At 32.5% G+C, this 16,660-nt stretch overlaps 1 protein-coding gene across 7 annotated transcripts in view; it reads right to left on the bottom strand.

The window, feature by feature from the left end:
- Window positions 1–16,660, bottom strand: part of Msp300 (Muscle-specific protein 300 kDa) — a 77,067-nt gene that overhangs the window by 54,217 nt on the left and 6,190 nt on the right. For 6 of the 7 annotated variants that reach the window (XM_085664892.1, XM_085664894.1, XM_085664896.1 and 3 more), the window contains exons 3-20: window positions 16,448–16,543; window positions 16,293–16,376; window positions 16,112–16,204; window positions 15,293–15,471; window positions 14,776–15,178; window positions 14,538–14,684; window positions 13,910–14,450; window positions 12,094–13,783; window positions 11,909–12,017; window positions 10,672–11,716; window positions 5,015–10,558; window positions 4,636–4,924; window positions 4,037–4,556; window positions 3,504–3,955; window positions 3,237–3,432; window positions 3,013–3,087; window positions 2,362–2,514; window positions 37–2,284 (exon numbers count right to left, since the gene is read on the bottom strand). In XM_085664892.1, coding sequence (XP_085521018.1) covers window positions 37–2,284; window positions 2,362–2,514; window positions 3,013–3,087; window positions 3,237–3,432; window positions 3,504–3,955; window positions 4,037–4,556; window positions 4,636–4,924; window positions 5,015–10,558; window positions 10,672–11,716; window positions 11,909–12,017; window positions 12,094–13,783; window positions 13,910–14,450; window positions 14,538–14,684; window positions 14,776–15,178; window positions 15,293–15,471; window positions 16,112–16,204; window positions 16,293–16,376; window positions 16,448–16,543 — 13,864 coding nt within the window. The remainder of the gene's footprint in view (window positions 1–36; window positions 2,285–2,361; window positions 2,515–3,012; window positions 3,088–3,236; window positions 3,433–3,503; window positions 3,956–4,036; window positions 4,557–4,635; window positions 4,925–5,014; window positions 10,559–10,671; window positions 11,717–11,908; window positions 12,018–12,093; window positions 13,784–13,909; window positions 14,451–14,537; window positions 14,685–14,775; window positions 15,179–15,292; window positions 15,472–16,111; window positions 16,205–16,292; window positions 16,377–16,447; window positions 16,544–16,660) is intronic. The other variant, XM_085664895.1, reaches the window with a different exon arrangement.

The following is a 16,660-nucleotide window of genomic DNA, read 5'->3' as shown; positions in this document are numbered from 1 at the left end:
AATGCATTATATAAGGAAATAAAAATATAATCTTACCTTTAAATAATCCTTCAAAGCTTTCAGTAAGAGCACGAATTTCATTCTTGATAACTTCTTGACCTTGAACATTTGTACTAACACATACAACTTTTCCAGTATGTTGTAAATGTTCTACCAATAATTCACCTTGGGCTTTCTTATTTAAGAGACTCTCCAAAGGTACAACAGCATTTTCTATAGCTAATTTATCACTTAGTGATTTCTGTTTTATCGCTGGTATCTTCTCACGCGCTCGATTGAGCCAAGTAATCAAATTATCATGAGCTTCCTTATAAAGTCGGTGATCCTTGTATTGTTCTTCTCGTTCTGCTAATAGCGATTTGATTTTTTCAAAGAGCATGTCAAATCGGCTCAATATATCTTGTGCATGAGAAGCAGCTAATCCTTGTTGTCCACTCGCAATCATTTCAGCAACTTCAGCTTTCAAACTCTCAACTTCTATGTTCTCGCATCTAATTTTCTCTTCTAAAGCTTTTATACGTTCTAATTGACTTCTTTTTTCTGTCATTGTCGCTTGGAATTGAGACATTTCTTCTAACGATGTTTGCATATATTCGTTAGTCTTATTAATCGATTGAATTTGTTCGAGTAAACCAGCCCACTTGTTAATAGAATCATCTAAATTCGTTTTCGTCTCAAGCATTTTCGATGCTACAGCACTCCATTGTTCTTGAAGATGCGCTAATGATTCGTTTATTGCTTGATGTCCATTTGGTGCTGTATTTGCCAAAACAGCTTGAGCTAATTCGACGATATTTTGAACTTTAGCAAATCCATCCTCTTTATACAGCAATATATCTTGCATAGTTTCCATTTTATTTTCTAAATCTTTTTGTGATGATGCACTTAAGTCTGAACAGTAAGCTAATTTGTTCTTTATGTCGTTTAACCATCTGCTACATTCGGATAATTGATTATCAAATTCTTGATGTACAGCAACAAACTGATGCCACCGATTGTTTAAATCTTTAACCTTGCTTGATATTTGTTGATATTTGATACTCAATTCTGATATATGAGATGTTCGCGAAGATACATTTTTATGTAACTGCTGTGCTCTTTCCGTAACCGCATCAATTTCAAGTTCTTTAGCACGTACTTCTCCTTGAAGTGATCGTAATTTTTCTAATTGGTCTTTCTTTTCTGTTAAAGTTGATTTCAGATCTACAGCATGAAGTTTTGTATCTGTATCCTTGATCCAAACTAGACATCTTTCTTTTAAATTCTCAAATTCGTTCCATTGTTGCAATTTATTTTCTAATGCTTCGATAGTCGATTTGACAGCAGATATTAAACCTTCCCATTCTTGTTGAGACGAATCAATCTGTGATCGTATATTTACTTGACCTGTTTCTAAAGTACCAGGTATCACTTTTTCTCCAAGAATTCGAATTTGTTGAACTCTTGGTTCCTCTTCCGGAAGCGTATGTAAAAGATTTTGTAAACGATCTAAATTCGTATGTAGAGATACTCGTTCTAATTCAGTGTCTCCCCAAAGATTAACAGCATTATGAGTTGCATCCAGCCATTCGTGTGTATCTAATACAGCCTTACTATATTGTTGATGATCGCTAACGATTCCTTCATATCTTTCAACAAAAGTTGCGGCACGTTTCAATACTTCAGCATGCCTACGTTTTAATTTGTTTATTATGGAATCAATTTTGTCTGTACGCTCTGGAAGATTATCTGCTTTATCTGAAAGATCAAGCAAATCCTGTTGATGCATTTGAGCGTCGTGCAAGAAAGTACGATAAATTTGCAATTGTCCTCGTTTTTCATCTAAGGTAGTTTTTAATTCGATATCTTCTTTTAGTTGAGATTCCGCATCTTTTAACCAATTTTCAAAGGCTTCGCTACACTCGTCGAAACCTGACCATTTTGCGATCCTAGCTTGTAAGTCACGTTCCGTTGAAGCAATATCATCGTATAATCCTTCTAAAACTTGTTGAAGGTCCGATAACTGTTGACGTATGATTTCTCTACCTTCTACGCCAGTTGTAGGATATAAACGTTCACCGGTTTCGATTGTACTATTCAGTAAAGAGATTGCTGACGATTGTCGTCCTAAAAGTTCTTTTGAAGTATCAGCTTTTAAGATTAATTCTTGACGTGTGCCACACAAATTATCAGTGACTGATTGATAACGGCCCCTTGCAGTAGCTAGCCACTCAGAACATTGTTTGTAACGTTCTAGATATGCAGTATGATCTGCGGTAGCTTGTTCGCATTTCTTCACGAGTTCCTACATTCAATAAAATTATGTTAATTTGGTTTTATCATCGTTAAATATATGTTTAAAAAATTTGTTCGAAAATTTACCTTAGCAGTTGTTTGTATTGATTGAAATCGAGAAGTGATCTGTTGAACGCTAGAAGAAAATCTAGTTTCGCCACTAATCTGAATCAAATCCGAAGAATCATATCTCATTTTATCGAAGTCTGCTTCATTTTGTCTGAGATTCGCAATTAACGACTGTAGCAAACAAATGAATTATTTAAATTAATTAATTTCTTACAGGAGAAAGCTATAGTTAACGAAATGATCATATCTTAAATATATTTACAAAAGTAGAATAATTAATACTGATTGACACCAATGTTGATGTGTTATACAAATGAGACATCATCATATATACGAGCGGTTAGTTATATTTTTACCATATTATACCAAAAAATATTAACGAAGCATTACTTCGAGTATCGTACAATATTTAATAGAGCAAACTATGCATTATAAATTAGTTCGAGCATTATAACAATTAAAAAAATATATATATAAAAATATACATGTATTTTATATACGTAAAAAAGTATGTTTTTAAATAGCTATTTATTGATTTTTTTAAAATTATTATTTACTATAACAGGAAAAGATAGCAAGAAAGAGTGATAAAAACAATTTTTTTTAGAAGCCTGCATCATTCACATTTTGCAGCCTGCAAGGCATTGCTTGTAGAGAATTCACTCTTACTTGTTCAAGGTGGTCACCAAGCGCCACCAATTCAATTACATCCGTATTCCGTGTTTCTGCAACCTTTTGTAGTTCCTAAGAAATTCCATTACAAATTTTGAATTAAACAAAATAAAAAAAAATTTTTCCAATTATGGATGTTGACACGATTCCTCTTTTATGCGTATTAATCTAAACTTTAATTAATGTAGTAAATTAGGATATATTTTCTAATGATAACTTACTTGATATTTTTCCAATTGCTCCTGTTTTTCTTCAATCGTATTTTTTAATGAATAATTCTTCAATGATGTTTCTGCATCGGCCAACCAAATAATGAGTTGTTCTAACAAATTTTCATATTCACTCCATTGTTGTATTCTTTCTTCTATGCAACTAATCACATCGCTAACTGCATTCGCAAAGTTCTTACTCTCAAATCTAACAAATGAAATATAAATGATTATTAACATTTTTTAATGAATTTATTCGTGGTCATTTAATTTAATTACCTTAAGTTTGCAACATCTCTTTTCATGCATTCATAATATACTTTTGGTGATAAACTGCTTGCACTTTGTGAGACATGCTCGGCCAAAACGTTTAATTTCAGTTCACCTTCATTTTGCTTATCCTGTATTTCGAGAACCTTAACTAATCTATTCTGGAGGGTAGTTTTATTAGCTGTATAATCGCTATAACTGGTTAATTGTTCCCACTGTTGTTTCTGATAATCCTGATATGCGCGTTGAAGATCTTGGAATTGTTGGAATATATCAAGAAATTCCTCTAAACTGGCTATCGCTTTTTGCGATCTATCTACTAATTTCTCATATCTGTCGGAAACCAAAGTTACTTTATCTTGAATATCTGACGGTGCTTGTGCAACTTGAATCAAAGCATAGGCTTTTTCGGAAATTCCTTCTATAATACGTTTATGGGCAAGGATTTCTTGATGTAAGGTCTAAAATTTCATCAAACATTAATTTCATTAAACAAATCTTTTCGTTTTTTATCAGAATTGCATTAGTACGTGAATACTTACTTTATTCTTCAATAATTTTGATCTGATCTCTTGTAATGAAGGCCACATTACTGGTGGATCCTGTTTTATAGCTCTTTCCATAGTATTCAACCAAAGAAGCGTTTGTTGCAAAGTTTCTTGATAGGTAGACCATTGTAAAGATTGAGCATCTTGTTTCTTTTGTTGTTCAACAATACCTTCTGCAAGACTATCCCATCGTTCTCGTACACGTCTTATTTCATGTCGGATAATTTCTCGACCTTGAGCTGATGTATCTGGCAAGATTCTTTCACCAGCTGTTGTTAATCCGGATAAACGATGTTCGGCTTGTTCTTTTTCAGCTAATAACATTTGCAAGCATAAAGCTTTTGCTTCAAGATTTCCACCTATGTCTTCTCTCTTCAAAGTAGCCAAACTTTGTTCTAATGGAGTAAGCCATACATCGATAGATTTCAATTTATCTTCGTAAGTCTGATGATCATCGACACTAGTTTGATAACGATTGATTACTTCTTTACTAAATGTATGAAGTAATTGATATCTGAAATAAATTTATATTTATTAATGAGTATAAACATATAACTATAATATATTTTTAAAGATACTGTGTTTTCTATTACCTGTAACTAATTTGAGAGATCAAGATTTTAATACGTTCGAGACCACTGGAATGCAATAAATTATGAGATATATCAACAAAAACATCGATCTCTTGTTCTTGTTTCAAAATTATGTCTCGTTTCTCTTTGAAAGCTTGAAGTCGAGCTTCTTTATCATTCAAAGTTGGTTGAAGTTGTTGATCTCTGAAAATAGCCTCCATTGAAGAGAACCATCGTGTATGAGCTTCTAACTGATCCTCGAAATCTTGCCATTTTCTTAAAGCAACTTTTTGCTTTTCTTCCACAGATTCTATAAAACAAGCCATGACATAAGTAATGATCTTACTATAATAAATTGATAAATATAAAAAATTTAATGTATAATAAAAAGAATACTTACCAATATCAGTCAGATATTGAGAAAGACTTTTTTCGAGACTACATACTTCTTTATTAATAAGTTCTTGTCCTTTCGCAGCTGTACTCTTTATCATGGCTGAACTAAGTTGCTTCAACTTTGCAAAATGTTCTGCACCTTGTATTTGATTATCTCTCAACAATGAAAGTGTAGTTAGACGACGAGTAATTTCACTTTTTTCACCAGTAATATCGTTACACTCAACCAGTTTTTCTTTTTCACCGTTAAGCCAATCGGAGAAGTATTTACATTGCAAATTAAAGCAATGATGTTTCTCAGCGCAATCTTCTAAATTCTCTAAGAGATGTTGAGATTTAGCGACGATATCGTGAAAAAGTTGCTTGATTGTTTGCAAATAAATATTTAAAGACGTATCCTTAGTTTGATCGATAAGTTGTTGTGCTTTATCACAAGCAGACTCGACTAAAGTTTGATGCGACATTATTTCCTGATGCATTATTTTATGATTTTGGAGCTGAGCTCTCTTCTCTTCTAAGGAAGATTTTAATTCTGTGTGTTGTTCCATAGCGCTCTCAACATCTCGAAGCCAAGCTGTTAATTGTTCTTGAGATAGCGTGAACTCAGCGAAATGCATCAAACACTGATCCAACTTTTGTGTAGCAGATTGTAGATCTTCTGAAAATGTATTCCATAATGTCCTTAAATCTCTCAACTGTTGTCTTACTATTTCGCGACCATCGGGCGATGTATGTGAATAAAGTTTTTCTCCAAGATCAATAATAGATTCAAAACGAGCATTTTCTTTAGTTCGCGTATCACTAAGATCTCGAATTGCCTTTTGTCTATTTTGCAGCAGTGAAAGATTACCTACAATTTCACTGTGCTTCTTTAATTCTGCTCGAACTCCAGTAATCCATTTCATCAATTCGTTATATTTTTCATTGAATGTACTATGTTCTTTTACAAATTGTTCGTACCGTGATACTGATTCTTTCACTTGATTTTTAAGAGATTGATATTTCGTAGCTTGTCGAGATATTCTTGTCGATAAATCTGAACTTCCTTCAATACTTTGACTTTTTTCTATAGCAGAACTAAACTCTGAACCCTTCTGTGCTATACATTCTTCTAAGTTCTTCAACTTTTGCAAATGCATACGTTTAGCTTCTTCCGTACTTTTCAAACTTTGATCTTTCAATTGACTATCCATTTGTTTCGTCCATGCTTCTAGATTTTCAACGACTTTCTCAAATTCAGACCATTGATTGAAAAAATGATTTAACTTGTCAGAGGTCGCTACACAACGTGCTAGGAAATCTTTCCAATTCTTTTTCTGCTCTTCGAAACCTTTGATCAAAGCAGCATGACCAGGAATCGAAGTCTGTTCAAGAATAATATTTAATTGTTGATTACAATCAGACAATATACGATCTCCTTCAGTTTTCTGTTGTAATACATTTTTAATCAAAGTTGTCTTGGATTTAGCAACGTCTCGTTCAACAGGAAGGTCCTCGATAAGAGGTGCAGTCTCGTTAATTATCGCGTTAATCCAATCGCGTGTCTTCTCAAAGGTTTGTAGATAAGATTCATGATTCGAAACAAATTTATCAGCGATTCTAATTCGATCTTCTACATTCCTTGAAAGTTTCTCGTAAGCTACAACAACACTGCTGAGCATTTCGTTAGCTTCATCATCCGGAGTTTTGCCAAGACGATCTTGAAGCTGTTGTAAAATATTTTTATGAACATTAACATCTTGCGCTATAGCTTTATACGATTGAAGTGCAAGCTTCTTTTCTTGAAGATTCGGTAAAAGCATCTGTTTATCGTCTAATTTAGATTCTGCATCGATCACCCATTGCTTCACTTGCGAATATTTATCTTCGAAGGATGATCGATGCATCATATCACTTTCAATTCGTTTATAGATAACATTAGCATGATCTGTCAAAGTATCAACACGATTACGTAGATTTCTGAGTTCAGTTCTAATAAACTCTCTGCAATCAGGGGTAATTCTTGCGAAAAGAGTTTCACCTAATTCTGCTGTATGATTCATAATGGCTTGACCAGCTTCTCTTTCTTCTGCAAAACTCTTTAATTCCTTTAATCGTGACTGATAAAATGTCATAGGTTTAGGACCACTAATCTCATCGAAAGCTTTCAATTTACGTTCAGCATTCTCTATCCAAGACTGTAATTCTGTAACACTTGCTGTATATTGATCTCTACTTTCTTTTAGCTCATATAATCTGTCCAAATATTGTGACAAAAATTTAAGTATAGATTGGTATCGGCTATCAAGATGTCCTACGTATTGTTTAACACGAGATTCAGGACTAACTTTGTTAATATCCTCACCGAGATCAATTATATTTTGCAAAACAGTATGATAATCCTTCACAGAAGTTTGTAATTGCTTGATTTCTTTAATTTTGTTTTCCATTTCGTTTATATTAAGTAATATAGAAGCTTCTGCTCTTATTCTGTTTTCATTCTCCTTTAACCAGGAGACTACGCTTTCAGATAGATTTTCATAACGTTGCCACAAGGAAACGTTATATTCTAAAACAGATTTGATCTTTTTATAACTTGCTTTTAAAGATTCCAATTCTACCGCAATCTTGTCACGCTCGATTCTTAGAACATTCGTGATTTCAGGACTTTCAACAGTTTCTAAAAGTTTTAATGAATTATCAGTATCATCTTTTCTTGCTTCGCAATCAGCAATACCAATTTCCACGTCCTTGAGAGAAGCCATTTTCACTTCAAGATTATAACGATCGCTGCTTTGTTCTGGTTCGCACCAAATTACTTTTTCTTTGTGAATTGCTACCATTCGTTGAAGAGCTCCAAATTTCTCGTTATATAGCTTCGTTAAAAATGCTACTAACGTTGCATTTACTTTATCAGCATGACTACTAACACCGTCTTTTCGTAATATTAAAGCTTGAAGTTCCTTGTGTAAAGAAGACTTGGATATTGTTGGATATTCCGATGTCGTTATTGTAAGATTTTCTTCGATTTTTGATAAAGTATAGTCGCATTCATTGAGCTTAGTTTTTAATTCTTGACATTTATTGATTCTACCAAGTATTTTCGTATTTTCTCCAGTTAAATCGTCGCATTTAATAATCTCTTCGCGAATTTTAGATATTAAATCGCTACATTTTTCGATCTCGTTTCTAATATTTTTCTCCTTTTCATTCAAAGTCATTGTCAATGATTTTAATTTTTCTGCTGCTTCTTTAACAACGTTAAATTGTTCATCCAACAAATTTCTTAAAGCATCTAATGTTGGTATATCAGTATTTTTATTTAATTTCTTTAGTTGTTCAATTTTGGTGATAATTCCTTGTTTAAACTGCAAATGAGCTGGCAATTCCTCGTTATATCTTATTAATCGCATTTGACTACTTTCAGAATCAAGTAAACATTCATGAGCAGATGTAAGTGCTTCGTTCGTGTCAGTAAGCCATCGTGTTAATTCATATTTTGCTTCTTCTATTTGTTTCCAAATAATTAATTGTGTTTCATAGAGTTGAAGTTTGTCAATAATGTTACTATAAGTTTCTTGATATTTTTTTCGATTTTCGTTAAAATTTGAAGTTACTAAATCTGATTTGAAATTGGGTAAAAGAGAAGCATCTTTCATAATCTGTTGAGCCTTACATTCCATTTTATCCAAAAATTGTTTTCCTTTCTTTAAAATCTCCGATGCTCTTTTATATTTATCCGAAGCTACTGTTGCTTGCGTTATGTCATCAGGAATTTCTTTCACACTTTGACATAATAAAGTAGATTCGTTCATGAATTTTTGTACTCTTTCTTCTGCCTCTTGATATTGTTTCCAATCATTGTCCATTTCAGCATATTTCTTTTTTTGTTCTTGAAGAAGTACGCAGACCTTTTCCCAATTGGCATCAACGTAAGACAAAACAACTTGAATGTTAGTCATGGCTCTTTGATCTTCCTGCATGAGATTGTCAGCTTCACAGTGAAGCAATTGTTTGTCAGGTTCTTTTCCTTGATGTATTTCTATCAATTGTTCAATTTTGTCTACTGCTGGTGCTAACTGATCGCAAGAATCAACATTGTCAATAATTTCTTGTAAACTATTTTGAGTTTTCAAGATATCTTCTGTAATTTTGTCTTGTAATTTTTTGAAATTATCCCATCTGGCGCCAAGAGTTTCCAATTTTTCACGTTTAGCTGATAATTCCATTTCTAAAACGACTGCTTTAGCTTCCAAATCGCTAACTAAAGCAGAAGCTGTAAGAGGATTCTCTTGTTTATCACGAATACGCACTTTCAAAGAGCTGTCTATATCACCTACTTGATCCTTCCATGTATTCAATTTGGAGTGTACATCTTGTAGTTCTAAAGCAAGTCTGTTTAAATCATTGACGCTTGGTTTACGGGCTTCAGCCTCGTATTTATAGTATTCTAATTGAGCTGTAGTTTCATTATACCAACTCATCAACTCTATCCATTTCTCTAAAATCTTTTTCTTCTGATGTAATTCATCTTCTAGGTCTTTGTATTTATCTGCTAAGGAAACGTATATCTCATCTAAAGCTGCGGCTTCTTGTTTTGATCCCCGTGTAGAGAGACGTTTAACTTCGTCATAAATAGCTGTAAAACTTGGCTGCTTCTCCGAATGTTCTTGAAGATAAGCGTGAATAGCTTGCAGTGTAGTATCAATATTATCAATGTTCACTTCATTGATATCAGTAATGTTTGATTTTAATGTTGCCATCCAATTCTCAAAATCTGCTATTTTCATTTGGAATTCTTGTCTTGCTAATAAAGAATCAGAAACGAGATTGATTTGATGTCGTACTGTTTCAGCGAGCTTACTGACACGCGACTTTAAATCTGACACACGATTTTTTAAATTAGTTGCACCTTCCAAAGACAAACCATGGCTAATATGATCAGATACTTGAGTCAAAGATATTAATTGAGCTTGATGGTCGGATATAGATTTACTAAAGCTTTTTAGATTAGCCAATTCTTGCTCAAGTTTACTGACTTCTGGTGTTTGAATATTTGGTACAACAAGAGAAGCTTTTTCGCTTTTTTGCAACCATTCAGTAAATTCTTTAGTGTCGCTCTCGAAATTGTTCCAACAAGAAACTAATTTATCCAATTTTGTCGTTATTTGTATAGCCATATCGTGAACCACGTTCCATCTCCTATAAATAGCATCAACTTCATCAGGAGCAGCACTTCTTTTTGTAATTTGTTGACTAATTATTGAAAGATTTTGAACTTGAGGAAGTTGTTGTTGACATTGAGTTTCGAAAGTTCTCGCAATGTCTAACATTTTGATAGCTTGTTCTAAATTCATAGGTTTATTTCCCATCGATGATATTTTGGATTCTGCCTCTTCAACCCAAGGTTTCACTTTCTGAATTCCTAATTCATATTCTTTCCATGTAGCAAGATTTTGTGCAGCTATCTGCCGTTGTATTTCATTATTTTCTTGAAACGATGTTACCATTTTTTGAAGACTTTCGAGTTCCTTATCCAAATGTTTGGACTCCGCACCATCAGTCTCATCTGTTAATCAATAATTGTTTTGTATTATTTGTTATAATTTATTTAAATTTAAAAAAGATTAAAACGTACGTGTTATACTTAAATATATACAATTATAATGAAGTAAACGTTACCTGTTTTGAGTGTTTGTGATTCCTCTTTGAGAATTTTCAGAATTTGTATCTTTTCATGAATTTCCTTCTGTAAGTTTTCAGTTTTATGTAGCCGTTCCTCAGGAGATATAGTATAATTCTCAATTTCCGCTAAAGATTGCGGAATTCGCTGTTGAGTCCAATTTTGTAATTCTCCAAATTTTGATTGGAATTTGGTCCATTTAGAATTATATTCCTGAAGATGCATAACCGTCTTATGTAACACTTTCAACGTAGTTTCCACTTTCTTCTCTGTCTCTATAATTTCTTTTTCCACAAATTCTTTTTTCTCCAACGGTGTTACTTCCGATAAATTAGACTGAATATCGCGCAACTTAATTATCATTTCTTTAGCAGATTTTTCTAAAGTTGAGCTAAATTCTTGTTTATTCTGTAGATCAACAGACATTTGTACAGCGTCACTATAAACGCTTGATTTAACTCTATTTAATTCTTCTTCAGCTTGCTTCATAAGTTTTAGAACTTCTGTTTTTTGTTCTTCATAAGCAGTCCATAATTTTTGTGTATTCTTTAAAGATTTCAAAGTTTCTATGCTTTGGCCATATGTATCATTCCAGTTAACTTCTAATTGTTGGACTTCGGAAGATATAAAGGTAGGTGCATGTTGATCTTTCAAAAGATCTTTCCCACGTTGTAACATGCTAACGATGTTGGCTCTTTCTTGCTCTAGTTGCTGAAGACGCGTTTCTTGGTGAGCTACAGCAGATGGAAGATTTTCAAGATGTGCAAATGGAATTTCTTTCTTTGATTGTTCTCGTACTTTGCGCAAAAGAGTACAGACTTCTCGAACTTCTTTTCTGTACGTATAGCTTTTCGAATAGATGTCTGTTTTTGTCATTGTAATTTCTATCGTTGGTATTAAATTCTTATATCGGCTGATGAGCTGTTCCAATTTCTTTTGCTCTGAAATTGCTTCGTGATCTAAACGATTGGAGATAAGTGCGTCCAATGTCTGAACTAACCACTTCATCTCTTCGCGTTGATTATCAGCTTCTTTACATATTTTCTAGAACAGCAACAAAATATATATTTTTAGATAGAATTATTTTAAAAATTTTAATAATATTTATCTTATACATATGAAGAATAAGAATTGAAGTTTAATTACCGTCATAATTTCAATCTATCCGTACAGCAAGAACAAATATTGATCATATGTTATTATTAAAATATTAAATAATAAGAATGCTATAAATACCTGAAACACAGCTTTCTCTTTTTCAAATTCTTCCAAAGTATTCACTTCATGTAAAATAGTTTTCAGGATACTATCAACATGGTCCATCCATTGTACCATCTCGTCGAATCTGGAAGAAAGATGTGATAAAGCATAAAACGATACACAAAAATTGAATCAATACAGAAATCAACTGGTCGATATACTTTTTTCTGTAGGCAGCCCATTGTTGAGGAATCTGATAGAGCTGCTCTTTAAGATGATCTATTTTCTTAGAAGTCTCAGTCCACAAATGTTCGGTTCTTGCAATTTCTTGATTTAAACTATTATCATTTGGTTTTAGCTGGCTGAAGGTGTTGCTAATCTTTTTTAATGTCTGGAAGCATCTCTCAACATTATGGATAACACCACGATTAACAAAAAACTCTTTATTTCGTTGAAGTATACTATCGATATCATTATTCTGAATTAGAGCTTGTTGTTCTGAATTAATTTCCATCTCAATTTCTTTAAGATATTGAAGCAACGTTGCTTCATCCAAACGAAATTCTAGTTTCATAAGATGAAGCGGTGCAAAAGTAAGTACTTCTTTCCAACGTTTTTGTAAGTTTTCTACAGTTTCAGTAATGGGGGCTTGTTGTTCAATTGGTAAAACATTTCTGAAATCTTGTGCAGTATTTATTAAATCTTGGATCCATTTTTCATTTACCTTACTGAAGAAATTCTTATGATATTCAACGGACGAACGATTGTCAATATGTATATCGTTAAGAAGTGTTTCGGCAGATAATAACCATTCAGAAATTTGTCGTTCACATTCCTTGAATTTCGTCAAACATCTTATTACTTCTTGAAGACGTTGTTCCCACATCTGTGCCAACTGACAGACTCTAGCAAATCGTTCATTTAATTCTTTCAAAGTTAAACCATTTTCATCTGTATCGACATCTGTATCAACACTATTATCCACAGATTTAACTATACTAGCAAATATCTTGTTCTTGGATTCAAGCATTGATTTGTAATATAATGTTCGTAAGAAAAATGTTTTGTGTCGTTCTAATTGAGCTAAGATCGCGTCTCTACCACCCGAAAGATCGATACTGTTCAATAATCTCTCAGCTTCGTCCAACCATGTAGATATTTCTTTTCTACCAGCTTCCAAAGATTCTTGTTGTACCAGAAGCTGATGATATAAATGCAATTGCATAGGTATTAAAGCACGAACTCTTACCAAAGCTTCTTTTTCTTTTTTAAGTGTATTCATCATTTTATCGACCTCATCACGAGATAGTTCTTGTATGAGAGTTTGGAATTTTCTACTGATATTCTTGAAAAGATCTTCTATATCTTCAACCTCGTTATGAAGCGTTTGAAGTTTTTCTCCGTAGGCTTTGATACGTTCTGTAGAAGTCAACTGTGAAGTCGAAAGAGCAGACTCTGCATTTCTCAACCAATTCTGTAAAGTTTCAACCCCTACTCTGTAATCCTTTCTATTTCTTAATAGATCACCAGCATGCATATATTGTTTGGCTTCTTGGAAAATGTTTTCCCATTTGTTGGTTAGAGTGATATAACGTTCTTTTAGATTAAGAGCAACGAAATCTTCGGAAGTAGCTATTAGAAAACTAACGGTATCTGAAAGTTGTTGATGTTTATCCTTCCAGATACTAATATCTTGAAAGAATTCCATTTTCTCTTCTTCTGGCAAATTCAAGGAAGATTGTGCACGAAGCAACCAATTTTCAAATTCGTCTGATCCTATAGTCCATCGACGCCAATAAGCAACAACTTCTTCAAGCATGCTTTGTACGCATCTTAAATCCACAGATACATTTTTCCACTTTTCACCAGTTTCTCGCATAAAGCGATCTATTTCTTGACATTCCTCCTTATCTATATAATATACATAACATTAAAATGTACATAAAAAAAAATAGTTAATAATATTATTTATATGTAACATTAAAATGTTAATAATATTTTAAAATATATATCTTTATCTGTACGTATTTTTCTTACCTATGTCACCATCACGTTTGTATTCATCGACAACCTGTTGCATATCTAAATAGGCCTTTTGAAATTCTTGGAAAATTCTATTTCTAGAAACAAAATTTCTATACTGTTCCAATATTTGATGAACTTTTTCCTCGGTACCATATTTAATGTTCCAGCCTTTTAATTTCGTTTCTACTAAATAAAGGAAAGCAACAAGGCAACATTTGTGTTCTAGGAACTTTAATTTGATCCTTCGCTTTGCAGCTTTTGATGGTAAACTACTAAATCGTATCGTCATATTTTCGATTTGTTCACGTAAAACTTGTTGCGCAAGTGGCAAATTTTTCGCTTGTTCGAACTTTTCAGCCATTGTTGGTGAATCTAAGAAAAACTTTTTGTGATCTTCTAATTTTTCCAAAATAATATTAGCTGTTTCTTCGGTCATTTCCTCGGGTATATCTTCATCCGAATTCAAGAGACATTCTGCACGAGCAAGCCATCTACCTGTTAGACCTAAATCACCAGGTAATGTAGAATCTAATAACCAGATCCAATGTAATATCTGCGAAAATTAAAATAAATTTCATGAAAATTTTCATAGCTGTTGTCTTGTAATAAAAATATGAATAAAAATATTCTGAATACGTACAAATAATTCCAATGTTTTCCATAATTTTTGTATGTATTTTAAAAAATCACGTGTGATATTTATTATTGAAGGAGTATTTACTAAACCTTGCAGCTTTTTGTAAAGTAATCTTTTTTCTTCAACTTCTTCATTGAATGAAATATATTCCTAAAAGATATACAATCATTAGACGTTTATAGAATTTATCATGTACATTGTAATACAAAATAAAATTGTAATAGGAAAAATTACAGCATACCGAATAATTGGGTGGAAAAGAATTATTTCTATCAAGTTGTTCGAGATATCTTGTTCTATCGTTAAGCCAATTAAGAAGATCATCGTATTCTTGTTTTATAGACGAAAAAGAATCTACATTTGTACTTTTTGGATCTGGATAATTATGTAAAAATTGTGCAACATATGTCATTATAGATTTTTCATCCGGTTGAGGTACATCAACGTCTTCAGGGTCTAGTAGACGAGCTATACCAAGTTCTACTTCAGCTACTTCAAAAGCTGTTTCTAATCGTGTTCTGTTCGTTCCTTCTTTCATAGCTGCTATATTTACCAGATTTGATTTGATAGCGTCGATAATAGCTAAGAAAGCGTTACCATCTCTCCAACTTTCACCAAAGTCACGCACCTGTATACCAATATCTCTACAAAAACAAAAATAAAATTCATATTACTGGATATATTTTACATGTACACATTTTTTATTTCGGTAAATAAAATAAATATATAAAGAAATCTAATATTGAAGTAATACTAACTTGGGAAGAGTATTAGTAACCCATTGGAGCAAAGTTTTTCGTGCACCTTGTTTCCATTTTTCACTACTGATACGTTTTCGTTCACTGGCTGCTGAGCCTTGAGTTCCAAGACTTTCAAGACTACTCTGACTACCCCAAGTTTGGCCAAGATACTCTAAAGCCCTTGTATTTTCTTCGATCTATAAAATCGATTTAAACAACAATTAAAATGATGATTTATTTCATAAAAATAAAAAGTATTTAAAATGCTCTAGCGTGCGCAACTATTATAAATGCGCAAGGACATGCACGTGCAATGTTCTGTAAATCCACTGTGATCATTTTCCGAAACTTACGATTCGTTACTTACCCTCTTTCGATCCTTTGATCGTAGCTTGTTTATTGGAATACATACAGTTAGCATAGTGATGATCAATTCGATTTACACTTTGTGAAAGTTAATAATTTATTTAAGTGCAAATTATAAATGGACATTGTTTAGTGTATACTTGTGAATAGAAATTTCAAGCGATAAAAATTAAACGCGACTACATAGACTTAACTTGTTACCTTTGAAAATTAGAAGATTTAAATGGAAACCTTATTAGTTCATAATGGATCACAAGTTAGTGCATTTATGTACTGAGTAAGTGAAAACGAAGCTGCAGCGTTATAAGTATATATATATATATATATATATATATATATATATGATCGGATCGTATTAAAAATAATGTATCTTGAGCTCTATGGTTAAGCTGCTATCGCATACAAAAATAGAGAGGTTTGCTTCTGCGTAGTCTGCACTATATACTCAAATTTCAAAAGAATTAAACATACCTGAAAGTATAGAATGATGGTCCATATTAAGCCTAACACTACCGGAGGCCGTCCATCGACTAAGTCGGATGAATTTATATTCACTAACTTAATCTAAAAAAAAATAATTATAATTATTATTATTAGATATACACAAATCATTGAAAATAAACGATTACTATTATACGGTACTAATACCAACTTTTTTACTTTGTAAAAATTGTAAAGCTGTATTTGCATTGCTAAGAAAATGAGGCCTTTTTAGATTACGGCCTTTTTCCATTGGCTGCAAATGGAAGATTATTCGTTAGATCATAACTAAACATTTCGACTATTTCATAGTCTATTTATACTCACCAACTTTTCACCTGACAAAACTTCTAACAAAGCGAGTAAACGAGTACCATCTTTCAAATCCTCAATTAAATCGTCTACACGATAGGGCGGAATTCGCTGTAGACAAAGTTAATAATAAAAAAGAAATACATTTATTATATTATATTGCAGGAGAAAAACAGTAATCAATATTCTATTTATGAAACGGAAAGAGTTTAAAACGAGTAATACCAG

This window comes from Vespa mandarinia, chromosome 2 (genome assembly GCF_050613455.1).
Source record: "Vespa mandarinia isolate Hongniang chromosome 2, ASM5061345v1, whole genome shotgun sequence".
Classification (NCBI taxonomy): Eukaryota; Metazoa; Arthropoda; class Insecta; order Hymenoptera; family Vespidae; genus Vespa; species Vespa mandarinia.
Note: the sequence above shows the minus strand (reverse complement) of the source record. Positions and strands in the feature narration are given on the sequence as shown.